At 40.1% G+C, this 26,212-nt stretch overlaps 1 protein-coding gene across 1 annotated transcript in view; it reads left to right on the top strand.

Annotated features, from left to right (window-relative positions):
• The window catches only part of PROKR1 (prokineticin receptor 1), a 48,656-nt gene extending 38,268 nt beyond the window's left edge, over nt 1–10,388 (top strand). The window contains exon 3 of the mRNA XM_040351268.1: nt 9,191–10,388. Within this exon, the coding sequence (XP_040207202.1) occupies nt 9,191–9,887 (697 nt within the window). The 3' untranslated portion in view covers nt 9,888–10,388. The remainder of the gene's footprint in view (nt 1–9,190) is intronic.
• Nucleotides 10,389–26,212: the final 15,824 nt, after the last annotated feature.

Genomic DNA, 26,212 nt, shown 5'->3' with positions numbered 1-26,212 from the left:
CATACACAAGTGCCCCCAACGCAAACGGCTTGCTATGGAGGCACTTGGCGGGGGATAATTGGGGCTGCTCTGCTCAAAACCATTGCACAGAGCAAGTAAGTATACCACTTATGTTATTTTAATAAAAAATAAAAATACATTTAGAATCACTTTAAGCCTGAGTGCGCCTCTAACCCAGAAAAAGCGATCTCACAAGAGCAAATCATTACACAACTTTTTATTAATAAAAAGACACTTTCAAATAAAATGTTGAAAGGGGCTAAATGATGTTGTAGTCCAATCAATAAATATTCATGATGTGTTTTTTTTTAGAAAAGGCAGCAGAGCAGCAATCTTCCACCAGAGTTCCAAACCAGATAGGGAAAGGGAGTCACCGCTCCAGGTAGATCAGTTTGCAATGAACTTCTTCTCCAAATCATAAGCCACAGGTGCTGGCAATGCGTATAGCAATGAGTATAAAAGGAAACTTCTGGACCCCCGCACTCAAAAACATATTTTGCCTTTAATTGTAAAATGGAATAAAAAAATACATGCCACAGCAGAATGGACAGAAGAGCTGACGCTTTTCACACTATCAATCAGTGCTTAATCAGAGTTCCAAACCACCTTCTTCAAAGTCACAACTACTTCTGTCCAATCAGGGATGCTCATGTAAGAGCATCCCTGTGCAAGAGGTGCTTCAGATAAACCACTGCTGTCACACATAGGGTAGCAGTCCATATGGTCACCCTGTAGTAATGCCGCGTACACACGGTCGTTTTTTGTGATGAAAAAAAACAACATTTTTAAAAACGGCATTTAAAATTACTGTGTGTGGGGAAAACGTTGTTTTATGTCTTCTGAAAAACGACAAAAAAACGGCGTAACTCTTTGTGAATCTGGCCCAATGTTTTTTGCTTCTTTTTTTTTCTTTAATTACTCACCAGCAATAGACCAAGAGCAAGAATCATTATGGATCCTTATGGATTCTTGCTCTTGGTCTATTGCTGGTGAGTAATTAAAGAAAAAAAAAGAAGCAAAAAACATTGGGCCAGATTCACAAAGAGTTACGCCGGCGTATCAGTAGATACGCCGACGTAACTCCGAATCTAAGCCCGTCGTATGTCTAAATGTATTCTCAAACAGAGATACACTTAAACATGCCTAAGATACGACGGCCTGCGCCGTCGTATCTTAGGGTGCAATATTTACGTTGGCCGCTAGGTGGCGCGTCCATTGAGGTCGGCGTAGAATATGCTAATGAGTAGTTACGCCGATTCACGAACATACGATTGCCCGTTGCAGTAAAGATACGCCGTTTCCGTAAGAGATATGCGGCGTAAAGATAAACATGCCCCCTAGGTGGCGTATCCTATGTTAAGTATGGCGTCAAAATTTTGAAATTTAACGTCATTTGCGTAACTCGTCCGTGAATAGGGCTGAACGTCAATTACGTTCAGGTCGAAACCAATGACGTCCTTGCGACGTCATTTAGCGCAATGCACGTCGGGAAATTTTAGGGACGGCGCATGCGCATTAGGTTCGGCGTGGGAACGTGCCTAATTTAAATGCTCTACACCCCCTACCCGGCTGATTTGAATTACGCGGGCTTGCGCCGGGGGATTTACGCTACGCCGCCGCAACTTTACAGGCAAGTGCTTCGTGAATCAAACACTTGCCCGTAAAACTTGCGGCGGCGTAACGTAAATTCGATACGTTACGCCGCCGCAGATCTACGTGAATCTGGCCCATTGTTTTAATGCACTTTGGTTTGATCTGTCAAGTTTTTCATAAAAGGTACAACTGGGTTTTTAAAATTATCCAACATAAGATCTTAACCTGGAGAAATTATTTTCAAATCAATGTCAGTCTTTATGCATACATATAACGTGGTGCGTAATTTAAAACATATCATTTGATGTCACTGGATAATGTTTGTAGTACTGATATATATATATATCACAGTTTATGTATAGGATCCTGTAATGGAAGGTACCGTGTGATACTAGTTATGTTTTTTTCTTTTTTTTTCCACTGTACAATAAAATGCTATTATCAGAAAAATCTGAAATGCAAAATGTGTTTTAGCTTGATATGACAGTAAAATATTAACTATGGCTCATTTAATAATTTTTCATGGCAAATTACCATCACTTTATCTGTATACACATTTGTGAGTTCAATGAACAACTGTATAAAATGAAAAGGCAAGTGACACTAATGGGGCAAGCTTACTTTTAAAACACATTACATTAGCTCTTTTTATAAATCCAAAGACACCAAGCAACTTTGTAAATATAACCTTTTACCATTGCCTTTTGTTTCCCTGTGCTAAAATATGTATTTTTTCCAGAGTGTGAGCTATGTAGTGTACGGGTGAGCTAGTACTAGACCTTGTGGGTGATGAGACACCCGGTGTGTGGCAGCCTGACTCATGGAGGGCCCTTGAAATGTGGGACTCTTCAAGCATGTAATGATTTCGAGCTATGTGCATTTGAACAAAATCTGAGCATCGAAATTAGCTGAACAGAAGAGATACATGATTTATTAGCAGAAATAACACATATTAAGTCTCTCATGAAAATGTGTGTGTATATATATATATATATATATATATATATATATATATATACTCAAAAAATTGTTAATATGCAAATACAGTGCTACCTAATGTGAAAAAGGTACCAAATGTGATATTAAACAGCGCTCACAAATTAATACGTGAAAAATGCAACAACATATATAATATTAGTACAGTGACACAGTGAAAAATATGTGAATAATCCACCCTCTAAGTGAGATAATATATACGTGTCCAAAATATGTGCCAAAATTGCACCAAAAATAACAGGTTGGCAAAAAAGTCCATTAACTGACTAGGTGAACATAAATAAAGTTCATAGGTGAAAAACAGAAGAAATTCCTTCACAATCTTCAGTGAGTGCTTTCACCACACCATAGTGACTACGTGCTTCCACCACCAGAAATGCAAACTCACCGCAACAAATGGCCTGACACTCTCGTGTTTAGGCACACAGGCTTTTTAACTGACCCAATCAGTTATTAATTGATGGAGCTCCTTCTTAGTAGAGTGGAGCATTCAGTTAAAAGGGTGAAGATCCGATGCAAACAGAAAACTCCAAGATGACAGCCATATGCAATGAAGAGAGAGAGCACAATAGTGTGATATTGTAACACAACTTTTTAATAACACACTAAAAATCTCCCAAAAGTAGCACTCACAAACATAATTCTTGTCAAAAGCAGTGAATGAAATCCAAAAATAGCACGGTGTACACACAAACGAAAATAATTTTCCTCCAGGTGAACTAGTGGTCACAGCGGACCAACGAATAGCCCAAGTTATTACTCACAGCCCTTATGCAGGTGGTGCTGGAGCTGCTGCTCAGGTGATTAAGCTGGTAGCAAAAAAAGTTAGACCATTCCACGTCCAAACTAGCAGGTTAAGGTAGCGGTTGTGACTTTAGCAATCACACCCCGACATGTTTCATCAACTGATTTATTCATGGGGTTTTTTGAATAAATCAATTGATGAAACATGTCGGGGTGTGATTGCTAAAGTCACAACCGCTACCTTAACCTGCTAGTTTGGACGTGGAATGGTCTAACTTTTTTTGCTACCAGCTTAATCACCTGAGCAGCAGCTCCAGCACCACCTGCATAAGGGCTGTGAGTAATAACTTGGGCTATTCGTTGGTCCGCTGTGACCACTAGTTCACCTGGAGGAAAATTATTTTCGTTTGTGTGTACACCGTGCTATTTTTGGATTTCATTCACTGCTTTTGACAAGAATTATGTTTGTGAGTGCTACTTTTGGGAGATTTTTAGTGTGTTATTAAAAAGTTGTGTTACAATATCACACTATTGTGCTCTCTCTCTTCATTGCATATGGCTGTCATCTTGGAGTTTTCTGTTTGCATCGGATCTTCACCCTTTTAACTGAATGCTCCACTCTACTAAGAAGGAGCTCCATCAATTAATAACTGATTGGGTCAGTTAAAAAGCCTGTGTGCCTAAACACGAGAGTGTCAGGCCATTTGTTGCGGTGAGTTTGCATTTCTGGTGGTGGAAGCACGTAGTCACTATGGTGTGGTGAAAGCACTCACTGAAGATTGTGAAGGAATTTCTTCTGTTTTTCACCTATGAACTTTATTTATGTTCACCTAGTCAGTTAATGGACTTTTTTGCCAACCTGTTATTTTTGGTGCAATTTTGGCACATATTTTGGACACGTATATATTATCTCACTTAGAGGGTGGATTATTCACATATTTTTCACTGTGTCACTGTACTAATATTATATATGTTGTTGCATTTTTCACGTATTAATTTGTGAGCGCTGTTTAATATCACATTTGGTACCTTTTTCACATTAGGTAGCACTGTATTTGCATATTAACAATTTTTTGAATTCATACTTTTATAGCAGCAGCTCATGTATATTTAATAATTTATTCATTTATTTTATTAATATCACTATAGTTCACATTTATTCTCCAGCTACGCGCAGTGAGGGTGGCCACAGTAGACGGCCTTTATCTCCACCCCTTTTTTCCATATATATATATATATACTGTATATATATTGTATGTATATATATATATATATATATATATCTATATATATATTGTATATATATATATATATATATATATATATATATATATATATATATATATATCTCAGCTCCAGAAGGTTTTACTTCTTTCATGTCCAGGCCATTTTTTGCTATTTAGCACTGGGCTACTTTAAAGGAGAGGTGTAGCCAAAGCTCGTTTGGCTGTACTTCTTCTGTGTGTCACAGGAGTGCAGTTCGTTCTGCACTTCTTTGACCCATTTTCAGCCGGCTAAAGCCTGCTGTCGTCTGACGTCACAGAGCCAGTCCAGGCTTGGAAAATATTGCGACAATATAGTCGGGATTCGCTTACAACACAGGACTGGCACTTGGCTGAGAGCCTCAGCCAGCCGCTCCCGCCCCCTCCACAGCCTGGTGCTTCAGTGAGCGCGGGAGGGGGGGGCAGAGCAGAGAGCAGTTGTCTTACGTAATATTCAAATCTTCCGAGATACTGTAACGCAACTATATAAAATATATGAGTTCACGTTTTTAATTGAATTACTGAAATAAATAAATTTTTTGATGATATTCTAATCTATGAGATGCACCTGTATATACACTGAATATATATATATATATATATATATATATATATATATATATATATATATATATATATATAAATAGAATCTGAGAATACCGACTAATCTCAAAGGCAAAAACAAGCGCTCATGGAGTACTGCACCAGATCTATTGAAATGCCACCATCGCTGGTTAAAGCTGCTGCCTTAAAACTCAGGCTTATCCTCAAAACCTGAAAAACCTTTAGAAAAAGGTCAATATAAATAAGCATATATATGAATATAGATATAAATATAGACCAGGTAGTGCTTTAGCATGTATATATCTCAAACAACATATACTTCATCTGATTGAAAAAAGTCCATAATATGAAATCACATAATTGATGTAGAAAGATAAAAGTTCATTTAATCCCAGAAGAGAGAAAAAGGCAGAAATCTTGCTGCGGGCATATATGTCACCTCCACACACGTGCTCAAAGAAACAGAGGGGGTTGTGCAGATAGAAGCCCCCTCTTGTCTAAACTCTTACCCCAAAGCTTTCAAACTGCTGGCATGTAAATGTATGAAAGACAATCTTAGGCAAGTGTCTCCACTCACTCTCAATTGATCACTCTGATCTCTCAGTGTTCACATAAGGAAAATAAAGGGAACTGACATAGCGTTATCCCGTTTTAAAATGTATTCACTACACATTTAAAATTCCATCAAGTTATGCACTCACAAAAGATCTAATCACATCAGCATGAATCACGATACCACATGTCAGCCCAGTGTCAGCAAACTTTTGGCGTCTCCTACCGCACACTGCTTCCTGTGTCACGGAATAGCTGCCTTCGCTCCTGATCCTGTCTGACGGCACCTCATCACGTTACTTGGCTCCACCCTGACTAGTTTCGTCGTGTTGACATCATCTGAGGGTGGGGCCAAGTAATTCTTTCATCCAATTTATACTGCCGGGCGATGGCCCGATACAGGTACATCATTGGCTACGGCATATCAGCTGTCAGGCTCACACAGTTATGGGCTTACGCCTATTAGCCCCAAGGTACTGGACTAAAATTACGTTACAGTCATTAACTATTAGTGCCTATCTGCTGCTTACATGCCTGAGCCCGATAAGCATTAGTTATATATGTAACGCATCGCTCATACAAATCGACACAGGATTATCTATACAGATTAATGGCGGCTACCAGACGTTACATGTTTTAAATGTTTACATCAAGCCATAACTCTAATACTCATCATAAAGAGGAAGCACATAATTCTAACGAATCTAGCAATGAAGTTAATTATTAATAAATAAACAATTCCAAATTCATTATTAATAAAGATTCCTGAACCAACGTATAAATTCATAAAGGAACATACAAGTAAATAAAATATAATATACTATATAATATATAATATAATATATGGGATGTGTATATAATGAAATGATGTAAAAAAAAAAAAACACTACTACAATGCATATGACTCCACACAATGGTGATAATGATTACTCAGTAAACAGACTCTATGATCACATCTCCACATGGTAAGTAGTGCTTAATTAAGAATAAATATAAATATATATCTAAAATGTGATACCCCATCATCCACATTGGCCATCCGGCACCCAGAGATTCATATAATGGACCTCATAAAGTGTTCTTTCAATAGGAATATCAGAAACACCTGATAAAAGAATATAATGATTATTCCTAGCTTGGGTGTCCAAAGGTGACCCCTAACTGCATTATCAAAACGCTTCACTCAATGGAAGACATTCATTAAAATTATATATATGAAACTATATATTCTCATATATATGTTAATACTGTATATATAAAACAAATTGCTAAAATAAAGGAAATCGGAAAGGCCAAACGCTGATGAAGCAGTTGACATCTAGTTCAACATTTAAACCAGCCAGTATCAAAATATTCATCAAATATAGCCACCGAGTTTCGTTCTTTGATATTTCCCTCACCATATTTGAACCCCTCCAGTTTGGAAAGACTTTGTCTATACCCCAGAATTTTAAACCGGGGGGGTCCCGATTGTGTTTTTTTTTTAAATGGAGAGAGACTCTGTGGTATTTGTAACCTGTTTCAATGTTGTAAATATGTTCGGACACACGCTTTTTTAGTGTCCTTTTTGAGCGGCCTACGTACATCAAATTGCATGGACACTGTAACACATAGACCACATGTGTGGTTCTACACGTAATGAACTCTTTAATTTTAAAATTCAGATTATTACCAGTAGAAATGAACTCGGTCAAACCAGGAATTGGAGAGGCAACTTTAGCGCATGTTTTGCACTTTCTACAGGCAAAAAAAAACACACAGTCCTAGAACACCTCTGGTCTCACGGGGGGGGGGGGGGTTAACATCTTTTTAACTATCTTATCACCAAAGTTGGGAGCCTTTCTATATATAAAAGTGGGGCTCTTTGGTAAAGATTGGTCTAGAGTCTTATCCATACATAGTATGTGCCAGTATTGCTTGAAAATGTTTTCAATATTCTTGTATTGTTCGTGGAAATTGAAAAAAAAGCCCCATTCATGTTTGGAGCTTTTCTCATATGTTTTATTTTCTAAGCATACCTCTCGTGGTATATTACCTACATATGTAATGATTTTGTCCAAAGCCGGTTCATTATACCCGTTTTGCAGGAAAAGAGTTTTGATAATATTTGGGAATGGGAATCCACATCTAACGTACAGTTTCTCCTGATCCTCATAACTTAGCCTTTTGGGATGTCTTTTAGCCAATGAGGGTGATGCCAACTGGTGATTGGGAGATAACTGTTTCTGTCCGTTGTTTTAAAATAGACAGTAGTAATTAAACTTCCTCTTTGTCTTATGATGTTTACATCCAAAAAATGGATTTGATCTTTACTATACTCATAATCCAACACAATGTTATTATTATTGGTATTCAGTTCTCTCATAAATTCCTGTAATGAACCTTCCGTACCTTCCCATATAAATAGGAGGTCGTCAATATACCTCTTGTAAATGAGTAACTGATCTAGTCAAAGCTAAGACCTCAATCCAATAGAAAATATGTGGTCAGACTTAAAGATTGCTGTTCACAAGCACAACCCAGTTTTGCAAGGAGGAATGGGCAAAAATCCCAGTGGTAAGATGTGACAAGCTCATTGAGACTTATCCAAAGTGACTTGGAGCTGTGATAGCCGCAAAAGGTGGCTCTACAAATTATTGACTTTATGTGTTATGCACATTAACTTTTTCTGTTATTTTGTCCTATTTGTTGTTTGCTTCACAATAAAAAAAATCTTCAAAGTTGTGGGCATGTTCTGTAAAGTAAATAATGCAAATCCTAAAAAAAATCCATGTTAATTCCAGGTTGTGAGGCAATAAAACACGAAAAATGCCAAGGGGGGTGAATACTTTTGCAAGGCACTGTAACTGTTCACAGGGTGCATATTACTGCCACACACAACACATAAGTGTTAACTCAGTCTTAATGTAGCTCCAGTGATGCCCTCACCACACTATGGAGTTGTTTTGCTAAAGGCAAATAGACTGTGAACTTTGCAAAGTGCATTTGCACTCTGCAAGTGCAGTTGCTCCAGAGCTTAGTAAATGAGCAGAAGCTCTGCTGACTTCCATCATCCAATCATGTGCAAGCAAAAATGCATTTTTTTTCCTTTGCACATGATTGAGTATTCTTTGCAAAGTGAATCCTTACCTCATTTACTAAGCTCTGTGCATAGTCATTTTTTCCTTTAGTAAATTAACCTCTATGTATACCTGCTTTGCTCCATGGTTTCTATTCTACTGACAAATGTTTTATTGATCATAAAGGTTCCCTGTAGTTAGAAAACGTGAGGAAGAATCTAAGTACGAGTCATCCCTATGGTTTGGTTGTGATTTTACCTATGAGACTGCTCTGGCAATGATAATGTAAAAATAAACTGTGATACAAAGAAGCCAAGTGTGAACCATCCCCATGGTTTGGTTGTGATTGCAACCTGTGAGGGGAAAAAAAAAAAAAAAGGGTGTTTTATTTTATTTAATGAAACCGTTTTTGTTTTACAGGTACTTGGCAATTGTACATCCACTGAAGCCTCGTATGAATTACCAGACTGCCTCATTCTTGATTGCCCTGGTTTGGATTATTGCGCTGCTTATAGCCATACCTTCAGCATATTTTGCTACAGAATCAGTGCTCGTTATTGTGAAAAACCAAGAGAAGATATTTTGCGGTCAGATTTGGCCAGTTGACCAGCAACTCTATTATAAAACCTACTTCCTCTTTATTTTCTGCATTGAGTTTGTTGGACCAGTTATTACAATGACGTTGTGCTATGCCAGGATATCCAGAGAGCTTTGGTTCAAAACGGTGCCTGGGTTTCAGACAGAACAAATACGGAAACGTCTCCGATGCCGGAGAAAGACAGTCTTTGTGCTCATGTGTATCCTCATAGCTTATGTCGTATGTTGGGCTCCATTTTATGGATTTGCCATTGTTCGGGACTTTTTTCCTATAGTTTTTATCCGAGAAAAGCATTATCTGTCTGCTTTCTACATTGTAGAGTGCATTGCAATGAGCAACAGCATGATTAACACAATGTGCTTTGTGTCTGTTAAAAACAATACCATGAAATACTTTAAGAAGATCATGCTTCTGAAATGGAGATCCACTTACAATGGAAGTAAATGTAGTGGAGAGATAGAAATTAAAACAAGTACTGTTCCAGCTACAGAAGAGGTTGACTGTATTAGGTTAAAATAACATATTTATACTGATTACTACAAATCACTTTGCAGCAGTTTGACTAAAGTGTGGATTGTACTGCTTATTCGTATTTTGCATTGTATGAAAATGTTGTGAAAAAAAATCACACTCGTATTGTTACTTGCATTTATACAAAGTAATTACATCAATCTAGGTGTTTCACATGTTGGTGGTAAGTAATATATTCTTGTGAATTCTTTTTTATGGATTGTGTTTACTGATGGCTGTTATTATATTTCATGTTTCAAAGGAGTGCACCCAAAAAAAATGCAAATTAAATAATATACTGCTACAACAAAAATGGACAGCCTAAAATAACACAATATATACAACAAAAATATAATAAAAGCAGTTCATGAAGAATCGCTATTAGTTGTTTATTCAGTTCAAGTTTCTTTCCATCAAAATTCTCATTCATGAAGACTGTGGCCCGGATTCACAGACAGCGGTGCACATTTATGCCGCCGTAGCGTTTCTCCTGTACGCTACGCCGATGCAGCGCAGAGAGGCAAGCACTGAATTCCAGTGCTCCCAAAACTGCGCTGGGTTTCCTAGGCGCAAGCCGGCGTAGGTGGAATTGGGCGTTAGCCATGCAAATGAGGCGTGACCCCATGCAAATGATGGGCCTAGCGTCAGACATATACGTATAACGAACAGCGCATGCGCAGTCCCATGGACGCATCCCAGTGCGCATGCTCAGAATCACGTCCGAACTACTCCCTAAGATACGTCGGATCACTGCCTACGGCGTGAACGTAACCTACGCCCAGCCATATTCACGTCCAGCGTAAACTACGTAAAATACGCCGGCTTGTGTTCCCTGGTGCAGCCCTTTGCATGGATGCTGCTGAGTTACACCTCCTTTATGAGGCATAACTTTACGCCGGACGTATGACTTTACGCGAACTGCGTCGGACGCACGTACGTTCGTGAATCGCCGTATCTCCCTCATTTTCATATTTGAATAGAAAATCAATGGGAGTGCCACATGCGTCCAGCGTAAATATGCGCCCACTCTACGCCAGCGTAGGCAAGTTACGTCGGTGGCATGAAGCCTATTTTTAGGCATTTCTTAGTTTGTGAGTCCGGCGCATAGATACAACGGCGCATATTTGCACTTACGCGGCGTATCTGGAGATACGTCTGCGCAAGTGCTTTGTGAATCCGGGCCTATATGTTTACAGGCACTAACCACTGACAATAACATTCAGCAACAAAATACAGATTCTAATCATATCATTAAAGACTTTACAATACACACTAAATCCTGGTACAAATTAATAGGTCAGAGCGTTAGTACAGCAATCTCTCTCTGCTGAGCTGTTCTGATTTGACAGGGGGATGATCCCATTGGCTGAGAGCGCTAATTGGGAGCCGGTCGGCCGCTGGTTTTCCAGCATTCTCTCAACAGAAGCTTGCCAAATGGCATACACACAAGCTGAATGTCGGACGTTTTTAATGAACCGGCCGATTTCACCAGACATTAGGCCCATGTGCACTAGGCATAAGCTACGTTACACGCCAAGCAGATAGTGTTAGAAACACTACACTTTGTCACTAAGGCTGTCAACTTAGTACTTAAGCCCCCTTTCTCCCCCTCCCAGAGCGCTTACTTTGTGTTTACATTACAAATTTGAAAGCTACTGAACCACTGCTGGGAGGGGGTACATGATAAGGAAAGGTGATAGGTGATTACTAAAGTGCTGAAATGTATATTCCAATTATAAATTATTAAGAAATGACCAAATGATAACAGCTGCAACCATTAAAAAAGAGTGTTCTGACACCGTGAAGTAAAGTGATAAGTTGTACAATAATGCCCTACTATCAACCTATTAATAAGCACAGTAAGTATAAATAAAAAATAAAAAAGTGAAAATAATTCTTTAACTTATGTGCAAAACACATAAAACACAAAAAAGATAATTAACCTTCTTTGGTAGTGTAAAGTGACAACCATTGATCTTCCAGGTGAACACTTCTGATAGCAACCAATTCCCTTGCCAGCAATCCTATAAATCTCTATGGTTCTTCCTCTAACTGTTCCCATGCATGTTGTTTGCAAAGTAAAGAGAATATATAATTTCCTTTAATATCATAACTTTTTTATTTGTTTATTTATTTATACTTACTGCGCTTATTAAGAGGTTGATAGTAGTGCATCATTGTACAACTTATCACTGATAAGGAAAGTACTTTAACAACTTCAGTGATTCTGCTCTGAACTTTCAGGGATGGATTAGTCCACAGTACCTGCAGATACAGAGGTCAGTGAGAGCTTTACCTCCATCCTAAATTGATAATCTCTCGCAGGTTATTCTGATCCATAAAAACAAGCATTCTGGGAAACTCAGAGTAAAGTTGAAAGCCTTTGGGCCAGATCCACAAACAAGATACGCCTGAAGCTGGGTTAGATCCGACTGGCGTACGTCTTAGTACGGCGTCAGATCTAAGGTCCATATTTACGCTGGCCGCTAGGTGGCGTTTCTGACGATTTCTGCGTCGAGTATGCAAATTAGCTAGATACGGCGATCCACGAACGTACGTCCAGCCGGCGCATTTTTTTACGTCGTTTCCGTAAGGCTTGATGCGGGTTAATTTCGAGCATGCGCACTGGCATACTCCCACGGACCGCGCATGCGCCATTCAGAAAAAACGTAATTTACGTTGGTTCAAGACGTATTACCATAAAACACGCCCCCATCTCATTCATTTGAATTGCGCGCCCTTACGCCGACACAGTTACACTACGCCGCCATAACTTACGGCGCAAATTCTTTGAGAATACGGGAAATACGCTGTAAGTTACGGCGGCGTAGTGTATCTGAGATACACTACACTGGCCGTAAAGAAGCGCCGCGCTTCGTGGATCTGGCCCTTAAAATCTAACTTCTCCCTCTAACATTACAAACCCCTAAAGCTGAATGGCAGCTTCAAAAAAACTAAAAATAGTCCAGTTCCCTGCAACTTGAATGACAGCAGCATCATTTAACCCCCTTATTCTGAGCCAAAGCTTTCATGGACTTTCTCCTTGCAGAGGCATCTTCGTGTAGCTTAGAGCCAGCGTATTGTGGCACTAAACAGCACTCACACATCATTGCCTAAGAGCCATTCTGTGCAGCAGTAAGGACCGTACTCTTCCAGAAATGAAGAGTACAAAGGACCCATGACATCAAGGTATTTATATATACCGTATTTATCGGCGTATAACACGCACCCTAACTTTATGAGGGGAGTTTCAGGAAAAAAACTTTATACACCAATAAATACAGAATATTGTCTTTTTTTTTTAACTAGGGCTCCGCTTTAGCAGTTAATATATGTTTAGAACCTAACCCTAAACTTAACTCTCCCATTTCCAAACCTAAGCCTAACTATAACTGTTATTTCAAGTCTCACACTTGGTCCTTCCCATGGTTTCCAGATGTTAACTATATAATGAAAGATTTTATTCTAAAAAAAATATGTTCGTGAGTCATCTATTCATAACTAACTGGGAACTATCATAATATCTAATTGGACTTGAACAATTTATGTTTTATTTCTCATGTTATGGATTGGTTATGCACATGGTTATGTGTGGTTTAAGGGCATAGTCCACTTTTTAGACCCATATTTAGGGTGTAACATAAAGCATGGTCACATACACCATATCCCTAAACACAAAATGGGGTCCTTCTTATTGTTGGTGGTTATTGTTTGAATTTCACCGACACAGGTATGATATCCATTCATGGAGATCGATCAATGCAAATACTTCAAGTCCCCTTTGCCACCAAGGCACAGCGATTAAGTTGAGCCCACCGGTAGCAGGGTAGTGATGCCAACATTCAACACTTACTCTAGCCCCATAACAGAAGGTTCTTGCCTCTGTATGGACCTGGGGCAAACCATGCAAAATCCTGTGCATTACACCCGCAATGAATCAATAGCGGGTAAATTCACATTTTTTTGTTATGACATGTTTACAAAAGTTTTGCAAAAAATGGACTATGCCTTAAGAGATTATTGTAATCCAGTCAAAAAGTGACATGCAAAAATAAGTGTTTACTTCTAGTTGTATTATTTTGTTTATTCGCTGCAACAAGACACACACAGTTGGATTACAGTTGTACATAAAATCCCCTCTCCACTCGTAACATTCATGCTTACTAATATGTATTGAAAGATGTAGTTACTTACCTATTTTCAGGCCACTCTGGTCTGATCAAGTGATTGCACTTCCCTGTGTCAACTAGTGCTGCTGAAAGGAAGAGCATGGAGCGCTGACAACCAATGGAGCCATTGAACCTATGGACGATGTCACCACTCATTACTACGCATTACCAGCCATTTTCAGAGTGCTCTCTTCTCTCCACTGCAGCTGTCGCTGCAGTATAGATCACATGACCGGACTGGAGCATCCTGAAAATTGGTAAGTAGACAGATCTTTCTTAGACAAGTTAGTAAACATAGGTGTTAGAACTTAGAAGGGGGCTGTTTTAAGAATAGTTAGGGTTATTTTGGAATTCCAATTAACTGCTTGTTTAGTCTAGGGAAGCACTTTAACTTACTTTATCCTCCACTCCCCTGGCAGATGCCACTCGCCCAGGCTTTGGCGGTGGATTGTCCCTCAACGTTGTCATGTCCAATGCAGGGCTATGGACCCTTCAATTGTCTTGATAATGTCAGGTATGTAGACCTCTAGAAAACGGGGAAAAGGTGCTGCTGGAACCAGTCTGGTAGAGCAGAGGAGCAGAGAACTAGGTAATTGGACATTCCATTCTATGTTCCCTACACCTAAATATTCAATTACCCTTGCAGTGTAGGTGCAGTCCCTCTGCTGGGGATAATTTTTAAGTTTTCCAGTGTTAGGCTTTAAAGCATATATAACATTGTAGACTATCATTTTGTATGAAGCTATATATTCTGTAAAAAAAATGGTAGTGACTGTTTATGTCACGTAACACGCTATTATATATGTGCATGCATATATATATATTTTACATTTTAAGTAGTTCATTTAACAGAGTGGTTCTGTTGCTTGTCCAGCTAATTTGTTTGAAACAACATAGGGATTACTTTAACCTTTTGCATTGCACACTGCCTCTGTTTACTATTTAGTGGAGGAAAATAAGATTTTTTTTGGCACCATCAGTTTCAATTGATGACACCATAACAGAAAACCGTACACAGCCACAAGCTTTTAACACTGCTTTATGCCTGGTCACTGGGGTAATTATTCCAAATGGCTGCACCCGGCTGGGACAACTACACTATAATATAAATGGTTACTCTTACAACCTCATCAGTATCCAACCATTGAATTGCTTCAGCTGCCTAGCTGTGACTGGCTTTAGCACTTTCAGAGTCACTGACCTAGAAAAAGCATGCAGATTAGGGAATTAATGTACTTGAATCCTGGTGTGCGTTGTGCAGTTCTTCTAAATCTGTGTTGTAATCCAGTGTAAAATGTTGCTTAGTGCATAAGCTCCCTGTAATAAAGACCAGTCACTGCTGCACTCTCTCCTTGTACATGGTAAATTGGTCTTGTATCCGCTCCTTCCTGTAGTTTTCTAGGTTGGGCAGGCTGGGTCCCTCCCACAACTCTGCTCTCTACACAAGTTATGTGCAGTATAGTGATGATGTCACTGCTACTTATAAATGTTAATATCCCAGTTTGCGCACAAAGAGAATGTATTCCCTCTGTGGCTATTGAGGAAAATATTTGAATAAAAGTTTTTGAGCTCGGAGTTTAGTTTTAATTTTCAATCATTTTATTCAAGTTTTTTGCACAGTACAGAGTAAAGACTATGGCATTGACTCTTCACAGTATAACAGTATAATGTTGTCATAGATAGAGTAGCATGCAGATTAAATACTGACAAATCGCCTTCTATGCGGTTGAGGTAGGGTATAATTATCTCTGTTATAGTCCTTTGCTCAGCTAATATCCTAGTAGAGGAATCAGTAAACATGTTATACAGCAGACCATCCATATTAAGCTTCGCTCTATACTCCTTAGCTATTCTATGGTATGATTACCCCGGGTACCACCTCCGCCCCAGGAAACCCCGGCCACCCTGACAGGGAACCAGGATATCCCGCTCCTTCCTACTTCGGAAGGCGGACTCCGGGCCTCAGAGGTTAGTCTTAAAGTGATTAGCTCATGGTGACAACCAGGCAGCTAGTATACTTTCCCAGTACTAGTTGCTTTAAAATATTTATTTATTTTAATACTTCAGAACTGGCATGTTACACTTCCTTTCTGTGCAGGCCACGTTATTTAATGACTACTTTTTAAAAATGTTTTACTATGAAAAGGAAGTTAATTCGGATTTTGTTTCCCTTACTTTCATTTATAAACTATAAACACATATCACTTCAAAATTTCAGGGCATTTCCCTTTCCAAAAAGTTCCCTTTTTGGAAAGGGAACACTCCAAGGTGATTAAATGTTTTGCCACAATTTTTTGTAAATGAAGAAACATGCTGGTACTGCGGTTGTTAAAAATAAAACAAGGTGTGCTTAGCCTTTAAAAGTTTCCCACTAAAGTCAAGTGTAAGTCTTCCATTGTTAGTTGAAAACTTGAAACTGAAACTGCATGGTGTACAATGGTTAGATGTCATGGATAAACTCAAGACACTTTAACCCCCCCCCCCCCCCCCCCAAAACAATCCCACAATTATTGGTGGTTAAAGGCCTTTAACTTGTCCCCTCTCCCTATCATTGGTGGCTACTGGCATTTTCCCCCCCAAAACAATCCAATGACATTGGTGGTCAGAGGCAAATTTAAATTTTCCCCACACACCTGTAATCACGGATTGAAGCAACCAGAGGATTTGTTAATAAACATTCCATTCTTCTGTATCTCTGTTGTGGGAAGATGGGGAGGACTCGACAGTTTTTTATATTCTTTATTATATTCCAAGTTACAAACAATTTACTATTTTATTTTTTCCACAATCTAAAAATCCTATACCTTCTTCGATCTCTCCCTCTCCCCACCCCTTTTCTCTCATAGTCCTCCTTCATAAATCCTCAAATTATCCCACACAGACTGATTCCTTGAAAGCTAGCTTACATAAACATGGATTGATGACCCCCATGTATTTTGTCATTCCTCTGTTTCATATTTTGTTTCCCCCTTTTCTTTTTTACTCTTTATCTTAACTTTATCTGACCACCCTATAGCACTTTTACTGCTACAGGGTGGGCATGCTGCTCAGGATCACATATGTATAAGAGATCCTGTACTTCCGGGTATCGGGTGAGAGAGCACACTGCCTGATGAGCTCCCGCTGTGTAAAATCACAGCGGGAGCTCATCAGTGGACCCGATGTCTGCTGGCACCCACTGATCATTCTGTACACAGGCAGAAACAAGGCAGATTGCCATTCTGTCAGTAAGGAAGGCATTGATCCTGTGTTCTTGCAAGGCACACGGATCTATGCCTTCGCCTAGTCAAAGCACCTCACCCACAGTGGTAAAACACTGGCTAGGCACACAGTTAACCATTTGCTTGTCCCTGATGTTAGCCCCTTCCTAGCCAGTGTCATTAGTATAGAGTGCATATTTTTAGCACTGATCACTGTAAAAATGTCACTGGTCCCCAAAATAGTGTCAAAAGTGTCAGTTAGTGTCCAATGTGTCCACTGCAATATCGCAGTCCCACTAGAAGTTGCTGATTGGCACCATTACTAGTAGAAAAAAATCCATGAATATATCCCTTCGTTTGTAGATGCTATAACTTTTGAGCAAGCCAATCAAGATACGCTTATTGGGAATTTTTTTTACCAAAAATATGTAGCAGAGTATATATTGGCCTAAATTGTTGAAGAAATTTGATTTTCTATATTTTTTATTGGATATGTTTTATAGCAGAAAGTAAAAAAATATATATATTTTTTTTCAAAATTGTTATTATTTTTTTGTTTATGGCACAAAAAATAAAACTCACAAAGGTCATCAAATACCACAAACAGAAAGCTCTATTTGTGGAAAAAAAAGGCAACAGTGTCGCACCACTGCACAATTATCAGTTAAAGTAACGCAGTGCCGTATCTTAAAAATTGGCCTTGTCAGGAAGGGGGGATACATCTCCTGGAGCTGAAGTGGTTAAAGTACCTTTCTGATTCCTTGAATAACAACCACTCCTTCCACTTTGTTACTTATCCAAAGTATCCTCATGTGTATGCATTATTTCTTCTATGCTACAAATATACTACTTTCACAATCCATTCCTCTAAACTAGGATTTTTTTTATTTCCAATACCTTGGAATCAACCCTGTATTCAATAGGTATGACACGAGGGACATCTTATACTGGGTAGCCGATATTTCTGTTTTATGAAACAGGAGCCTCCAGGGGGTCATCTATACTCTTTTCCCCATTATTTCTTGGATAATGTTGGCAATTTCTCCCCAAAACTCCCATTTTCTCGAGCAGTGCCACTAAATATGCCGAAGGGTTCCAGGTTCATTACAACCCCTGCAACACGGAGAAGGCATCTCCACCTGGAATCTGTAAGCAGTAACCAGAAATGTGTGCCATCTCACCAACACCTTAACCCTCCTAGCAGTATTCCCGAGTCTGACTCGGGGTGAGATTTTCATACCAAAAGTGGTAACCCCGAGTCAGACTCGGGCTTGCCTCGCTGCAGCAGCAGACAAAGTTACTTACCTTGTCCCTGGATCCATCGATGCCACCGCGCTGTGTGAGCGAGCGGGACCTCGCTCGATTCACACAGTGTCCTCCTGTACCGCCGATCTCCGCTCCCTGCGACGTTACGACGCACGGGAGCAGAGAACGACGCCAAATTCAAAAACTTAAACAAACACATTACATACAGTATATTATAATCTTATAGATTACAGTACTGTATGTAAAAAATACACACCCCCCTTGTCCCTAGTGGTCTGCCCAGTGTCCTACATGTACTTTTATATAATAAAAACAGTTCTTTCTGCCTGCAAACTGTAGATTGTCCATAGCAACCAAAAGTGTCCCTTTATGTCAAAAATGGTTTTAGAGCAGCTAGAAAACAGCGATAATAAATTATAATCACTTGCAGAATTGTGCGATAGCGATTTGTGGGGAAATTCGTCATAAAAAAATAAAAGTAATGACAGCGACAATTCTGCAACTGAGCAAATTTCAGTGATTTTGAGTTGATTACATTATTGAATAATTTTTATTATAATTATATTATTACTTGTTATAATTATTTATAAATATTTATTATATTTTAATTTATCATTTATCACCCGGGATGCCTACTAGACTCTTGTTTGGTCAGATTTAAGTGAGTTATTCCTAAAAATTACAGACCTACAATATAAAACGCCAAATTTCCTTGCAAATAATGGTACCGCTTTCAGCATCTTTTTTCTGAAAGAATCATACCGCCAGGGAGGTTAAAGCACTGCTCTGCCTCCTTCATATCAAGTGAGGAAAAACTTGCCACTCTTAAGAGGACAACGGTCTGAAGGATTGTCATAGGTTAACCGATGAAGCTGACTGATGGTCCATCACGCCTACACACCGTCGGTTAAATAACCGATCGTGTCAGAGCGCGGTGACGTAAAACACAACGACGTGCTGAAAAAAACGAAGTTCAATACTTCCAAGCATGCGTCGACTTGATTCTGAGCATGCATGGATTTTTAACCGATGGTCGTGCCTACTAACGATCGTTTTTTACCTATCGGTTAGGAATCCATAGGTTAATTTTAAAGCAAGTTGGCTTTTTTTTTAACCTATGGTTAAATAACCTATGGGGCCCACACCCGATCGGTTTTGACCGATGAAAACGGTCCTTCAGACCGTTGTCCTCTGGTTAACCTATCGTGTGTATGAGGCCTTAATGTTTTAGCTATCTGCTGTTTATTCTCCAGTGAACCCAATTCTTGCTCCCATTTAGATACATAAGGTGGTATTTTAGGTTCTGCTTCTCCTACTGATATACTATTTGTTTGCGAGATATATTGCCTGATACCATCTGGTAAATTGCATATTTTATCCATTGGCGTTAGGCTTCCTCCTGGGCATATCGACTGGGGTAAGGACTTTACAAAGTGCTGAATTTGTGCATATCCCAAAAATCGAGCAGTGAACATCATTTATTCCCCTTCAAAACTTCTCCCCACTGTAGTGAATCCTTCTCTACCCACGAGTAAAAAACAAACAATCATTACCTGGTTGAAAATAATTAGTGCCAATTAATAAATCAACTGGCAATTATAACCCCATTTAAAATGATTTTAACCGACCCCCCAAAAAAAAAGATTGATTGTGCACAGCACATTGATTGTACTGTCTAATCTGTCCCTCTTTAAGTGGTAAAATACATGGCTGATCCTCCTGGTGCTGCCCTCCCCTCTGTAATCTGACCACGTTTATCATGGCTGCTGATCCATGATTACCGTGGTCAGTCTCCCCACTGTGTGTGTCTATGCCCCCGCCCCCCCTCTCCTGCCACTATTAGTAGCTGCCAGATTAATGGCAAAAAAATATTATTGCCAGCCCCTTTGTTTTATCAATATATCCTACACTGTGTACATGTTTTTATAAAACGATGCCTGTAAATACCTTATGGCAGATCTCTTCTGGTCGGAAAACTGGACGGAAACTGACAGGCGTTTTAGTCCATCCTGTTCCTATCAAAGTTGAAAAAGGTTTTGGCTTCACATATACTTTTTTATTATTTAAAGGTGAAGTCTGTTTGGCAAGATGACTGTGTGACTATTTATGTATCTGAAATGCAATGAGCTGTTTTCAAAACTTACAAGATATCTTACAAATCATTTATTCAAAATAAACACATTTACAAAAATATAATTAGATCATTCATACACATTACTACACTTTTGTTTTTTGGGTTTTATGTTTTTTTTTACAGATGTGGGCCAAGCTGTTTATGATGTATTTAACATTGGATGCTCAATAAAGCCGTTTGTGGCTGGTTTGAACCCGGAGGCTGCTGTATGGGCTCTTACTAGTTGTGTCATTGCAGTATTTTTAAACGAAATTATGAACTATTTTATACAGTGGCAAGAAAGTATGTGAACCCCTTGGGATTCACTGGTTCTCTGCAGTCATTTGCTATAAAATGTGATCTGATCCTCATCTAAGTCACAGTAATTGATAAACACAATGGGGGAGATTTACTAAACCTGGAGCACTCAGAATCTGGTGCAGCTGTGCATAGTAACCAATCAGCTTCTAACTTCAGCTTGTTTAACCACTTAAGCCCCGGACATTTTGGCAGCTAAATGCCCAGGCCAGGTTTTGCGATTCGGCACTGCTTCGCTTTAACTGACAATTGCGCGGTCGTGCAAAGTGGCTCCCAAACAAAATTGATGTCCTTTTTTTCCCACAAATAGAGCTTTCTTTTGGTGGTATTTGATCACCTCTGCGGTTTTTATTTTTAGCGCTATAAACAAAAATAGAGCGACAATTTTGAGAAAAATGCAATATTTTTTACTTTTTGCTATAATAAATATCCCCCAAAAACATATATACATTTTTTTTCCTCAGTTTAGGCCGATACATATTCTTCTACGTATTTTTGGTAAAAAAAATTGCAATAAGCGTTTATCGATTGGTTTGCGCAAAATTTATAGCGTTTACAAAATAGGGGATAGTTTTATCGCATTTTTATTATTTATTTATTTTTTACTGCTAATGGCGGCGATCAGCAATTTTTTTCATGACTGCGACATTATGGTGGACACTTCGGACAATTTTGACACATTTTTGGGACCATTGTCATTTTCACAGCAAAAAATGCATTTAAATTGCATTGTTTATTGTAAAAAATGACAGTTGCAGTTTGGGGTGCTGAAGGAGTTCAGCTTCACCTAGTGTGTGTTTACAACTGTAGGGGGGTGTGGCTGTAGGTCCGACGTCATCGATCGAGTCTCCCTATAAAAGGGATGACTCGATCGATGCAGCCGCCACAGAAGCACGGGGAAGCCGTGTTTACATACGGCTCTCCCCATTCTTCAACTTCCGGGGAGCGATCGCGAGGGGGCGGCTAGAAACGAATAGCCGCGCCCTCGTCCCGGATCGCTCCCTGAGGCTTACCGACCGCCGCATGTACCGGGGGGGTCCCGATCGGACCCCCGACCTGCGGAAAGGCAGCGACGTGCGGGCACGTCGTTCTGCCTGTCCGTGCCATTTTGTCGACGTATATGTACATGCGGGGGTCGTTAAGCGGTTAATTAAACTTTGACAATAAAACCTGGAAGCCGATTGGTTACTATGCATAGCTGCACCAGATTTTGCACCCTTCAGTTTTAGTAAATCTCCCCCACTGTTCTTAGCCTGAAAACACACAAACAATTCAAATTTTTTGTATTATTATTACACATCCAATAAACATTCACAGTGCTGGAGGAAAAAGTCTGCGAACCCATAGATTAATTACTTCAACAAAAGCTAATTAGAGTCAGTAGTTTGCACACCTGGAGTCCCATTATTAAAATGATTGAATAATTGAAGAAACATCTGTTTTTGCTCTATTCACACAAAAACTATTTTTGAACTGTAGCCAAGTGCCATCCAATTAAGAAACAAATATTCAGTCAGCTGCAATGGTTTCCAGGCATGGATGTACACATACCGCAGCCCAAACAAAAATGGTAAAAAAGAACAGTGAGAAGGTGATATAGTGGGTTTGATTTACTTAAAGTGGTTGTAAAGTCAGAAGATTTGTTATCTTAATGTATTCTATGCATTAAAGGGGTTGTAAAGGTAAAAATACATTTCCCTAAATAGCTTCCTTTACCTTAGTGCAGTCCTCCTTCACTTACCTCATCCTTCGATTTTGCTTTTAAATGTCCTTATTTCTTCTGAGAAATCCTCACTTCCTGTTCTTCTGTCTGTAACTCCACACAGTAATGCGAGGCTTTCTTCCTGGTGTGGAGTGTAGCGCTCGCCCCCTCCCTTGGACAACAGGAGAGTCAGGACGCTCTCTACGTTGCAGATAGAGAAAGGAGCTGTGTGTTAGTGGGCCTCCTGACTCTCCTGTTGTCCAAGGGAGGGGGAAGGCACAACATTCCACACCAGGGAGAAAGCCTTGCATTACTGTGTGGAGTTACAGACAGAAGAACAGGAAGTGAGGATTTCTCAGAAGAAATAAGGACATTTAAAAGCAAAATGGAAGGATGAGGTAAGTGAAGGAGGACTGCACTAAGGTAAAGGAAGCTATTTAGGATTTTTTTTTACCTTTACAACCCCTTTAAGATAAAAACCTTCTGTGTGCAGCAGCCCCCCTCAGCCCCCTTAACACTTACCTGAGGTCCCTCTCTGTCCAGTGATGTCCATGAGTGTCTCAGCCATCCGAGATTCTCCCTCCTGATTGGCTGAGATGCAACAGCAGCCCCATTGGCTGCTGCTGCTGTCAATCAAAGTCAGCTAGCCAATCAGGAGATGGAGGGGGTGGGGCCAGGGCCGATCCTAGGGTCACAGGTGCCTGGGAGCAGAAATATTGCTGGCGCCCCCACATGGGCGTCGTCATTTTACTAACGCCTCCCCTTTACAAATGTTTCCCCTTTACCACAGAGATGCTCCCCCACAAAGTCTTCATTAACCTGGGATCCTTACATGATCTCTTAACAATAAACAAAATACAGGAAGAGAAGCAGAGTACTTTATTGGGACCTGGAGGGGAGCCTCTGTGATGGACACAGAGAGGGCTTCTGTAGAGAGTCTGTTAGATGTTCGGCGCCCCCACCTCTGCAGGCGCCTGGGTGCAATGCACCCTGTGCACCCTGCCTAGGATCGGCCCTGGGTGGGGCTGGGTCTGGGCTCTGTGTCTGAATGGACACATGGAGCTGTGACTCAGCTCAGATGTCCCATAGCAAGCTGCTTGCTGTTGGGGGCACTGAGCAGAAGGGAGGGGCCAGGATTACAGAAGAGGGACCCGAGAAGAGGAGGATCTGAGCTGCTCTGTGCAAATCCACGGCAACCGAGCAGGTAAGTATGACATGTTTGTTATTTTTATAGGGAAAAATTAGATTTTACAATAACTTTAAGGCATATAGGCTGTGTACTTTGCAAAGTGCTGTTACACTCTGCAAGTGCAGTTACTACAGAGCCTAGTAAATGAGGTAAAGGTTCACTTTTCAAAAAATACCCAATCACATGCAAGGTGAATAAAAAAAACATGATTGGATGGTGGTCAGCATGGCTTCTGCTCATTTGCAAAGCTCCGGAGCAACTGCAAAATGCACAGTTTATTTGCCTTTTGATAATCAACCCCATTGCCTCCTAGTCACCTGTCAACTGCCTTATAAAAGCAATCCACTGTGTGAACGAGCCTTAAGTAAAAAGCATATAACTCAGTTGTCTACATCTCTGCATCTACTGATCATTTTGGCATTGTGTTCTCTAGTGACCTCTGCTGATGTATTTTTTTCATAATTCGATAAATTATGATTACAATTAATGATGGTTTATTATATTTTAATAAACTGCAGACTTAATTAGATGAAGGAAAGTGGCTCTGGCATAAATAAGTATTCTCTCCTCCTAACAAAACACTTTGGCCCAGATTCACAAAAGAGATACGACGGCGCATCTCCAGATACGCCGTTGTATCTCTGCCTAGCGCCGTCGTTTCTATGCGACTGATTCATAGAATCAGTTACGCATAGATATTCATTAGATCCGACAGGCATAAGTCTCTTACGCCGTCGGATCTTAACTGCAATATTTTTTTTTGCCCGCTAGGTGGCGCTTCCGTCGATTTCCCCGTCGAGTATGCAAATTAGCTAGATACGCGAATTCCCGAACGTATGCGCGGCCGACGCAGTAAGTTACGACGTTTACGTTAGGCTTTTCCCGGCGTAAAGTTGCCCCTGGGTCTATGAGGCGCAGCCAATGTTTGGCCGTCGTTCCCGCGTCGAAAATTTAAAAATGTACGTTGTTTGCGTAAGTCGTCCGTGAATGGGGCTGGACGTCATTTACGTCCACGTCAAAACCAATACGTCCTTGCGGCGTATTAAGAGCAATGTACACTGGGAGATTTCCACGGACGGCGCATGCGCCGTTTGTGAAAAACGTCAATCACGTTGGGTCACAGTTGATTAACATAAAACACTCCCCCCCTTCCACATTTGAATTAGGCGGGCTTACACCGGCCGATTTACGCTACGCCGCCGCAACTTACGGAGCAAGTGCTTTGAGAATACAGCACTTGCCCTCGTAAGTTGCGGCGGCGTAACGTAAATCAGATACGTTACGCCGCCTCGAAGATACGCCAGTCTACGAGAATGTGGACCAATATTCTCAAAATCATTAACTATTTTTAATCCTTATGCTGCTAGCCTAAGTAAGCAGATAGAAAGTTATATTATATTTGCTTGGTTTAAACGTCTTTTTTGTACCATTTCTTTAGTTGGTTCCTGTACTAGGCCAAAATTGCGTCATACATCCTTTCTTCAGAAGGAGGTGATTTTTTAGCACACCCTCCTGCCTGCATGCCTGAGCTAAGGGCATATGAATTTCAGGAGGTAAATGCTATATGAATGCTGGGGGGGGGGGGGTGTTTGAAGTGATTTCTCAACTAAATAAAAGGATGGAGACATGGATAAAAGTCTGCTTTTAAAATTAAAAAGGAATTAAATAGTGTGGTATGTGGTTCTCAGATACAGTTAAGTTCCGATTTATACACAGGGGATGAAAAGAACATTGAGTGCCCAATTATCACACCCTTCCAAGTGTTCCCTCGTGGCCAAGATGGAAAAAGTTGGTTCAGCCTCATGGCCCAATACACTTAAGTACATGTTATTGCACATCACAATTAAATGTAATTGAGCCAAAGCATTTGGCTGTGGTTAAAATAGCAGTCCAGTTCCAATGGACTGATTTCCTAGTAGTTTTTTTCTGCCAGCAATGACACAAAGAGGACAAAACCAAATTGTCAGTGACAGCTTTGTACTAGGAGTCAACTACTGGAATGTGAATCATAGAACAGTTAATCTAAAGTAGAGAATATGAGCCGCACTGCAAAGCTTAGTTCTTCTTTCTGTGTTTCATTTGTCTAAAAAAGAAAAAGACTGGATGCATTATTGTCTCAACCCAAAACCAAACTTCCTTGATGTGTTTCACAACTGCTGGCTTGCTCAGAAGGATTGACTTCTACTATCCTTGTCAACAAGCCAGTAGTGGTGAAACACATCAAGGATGTCTGATTTCCAGTGGAGACATGGTGTGGGTAAGGGGGTACCATCCTCCTGCATGGGGCTTGTGCCAGCAGGGAGGGGTGAATCGGATTTGTGCAGGGAGGGTGATCGGCGTGGGGGGGCAATTACTGGAACTGACCCCCTGTATGGCT

Source organism: Rana temporaria, chromosome 4 (genome assembly GCF_905171775.1).
Source record: "Rana temporaria chromosome 4, aRanTem1.1, whole genome shotgun sequence".
Lineage (NCBI taxonomy): Eukaryota > Metazoa > Chordata > Amphibia > Anura > Ranidae > Rana > Rana temporaria.
The sequence above is the reverse complement of the archived record's forward strand: the minus strand, read 5'-3'. Positions and strand labels throughout refer to the sequence as shown.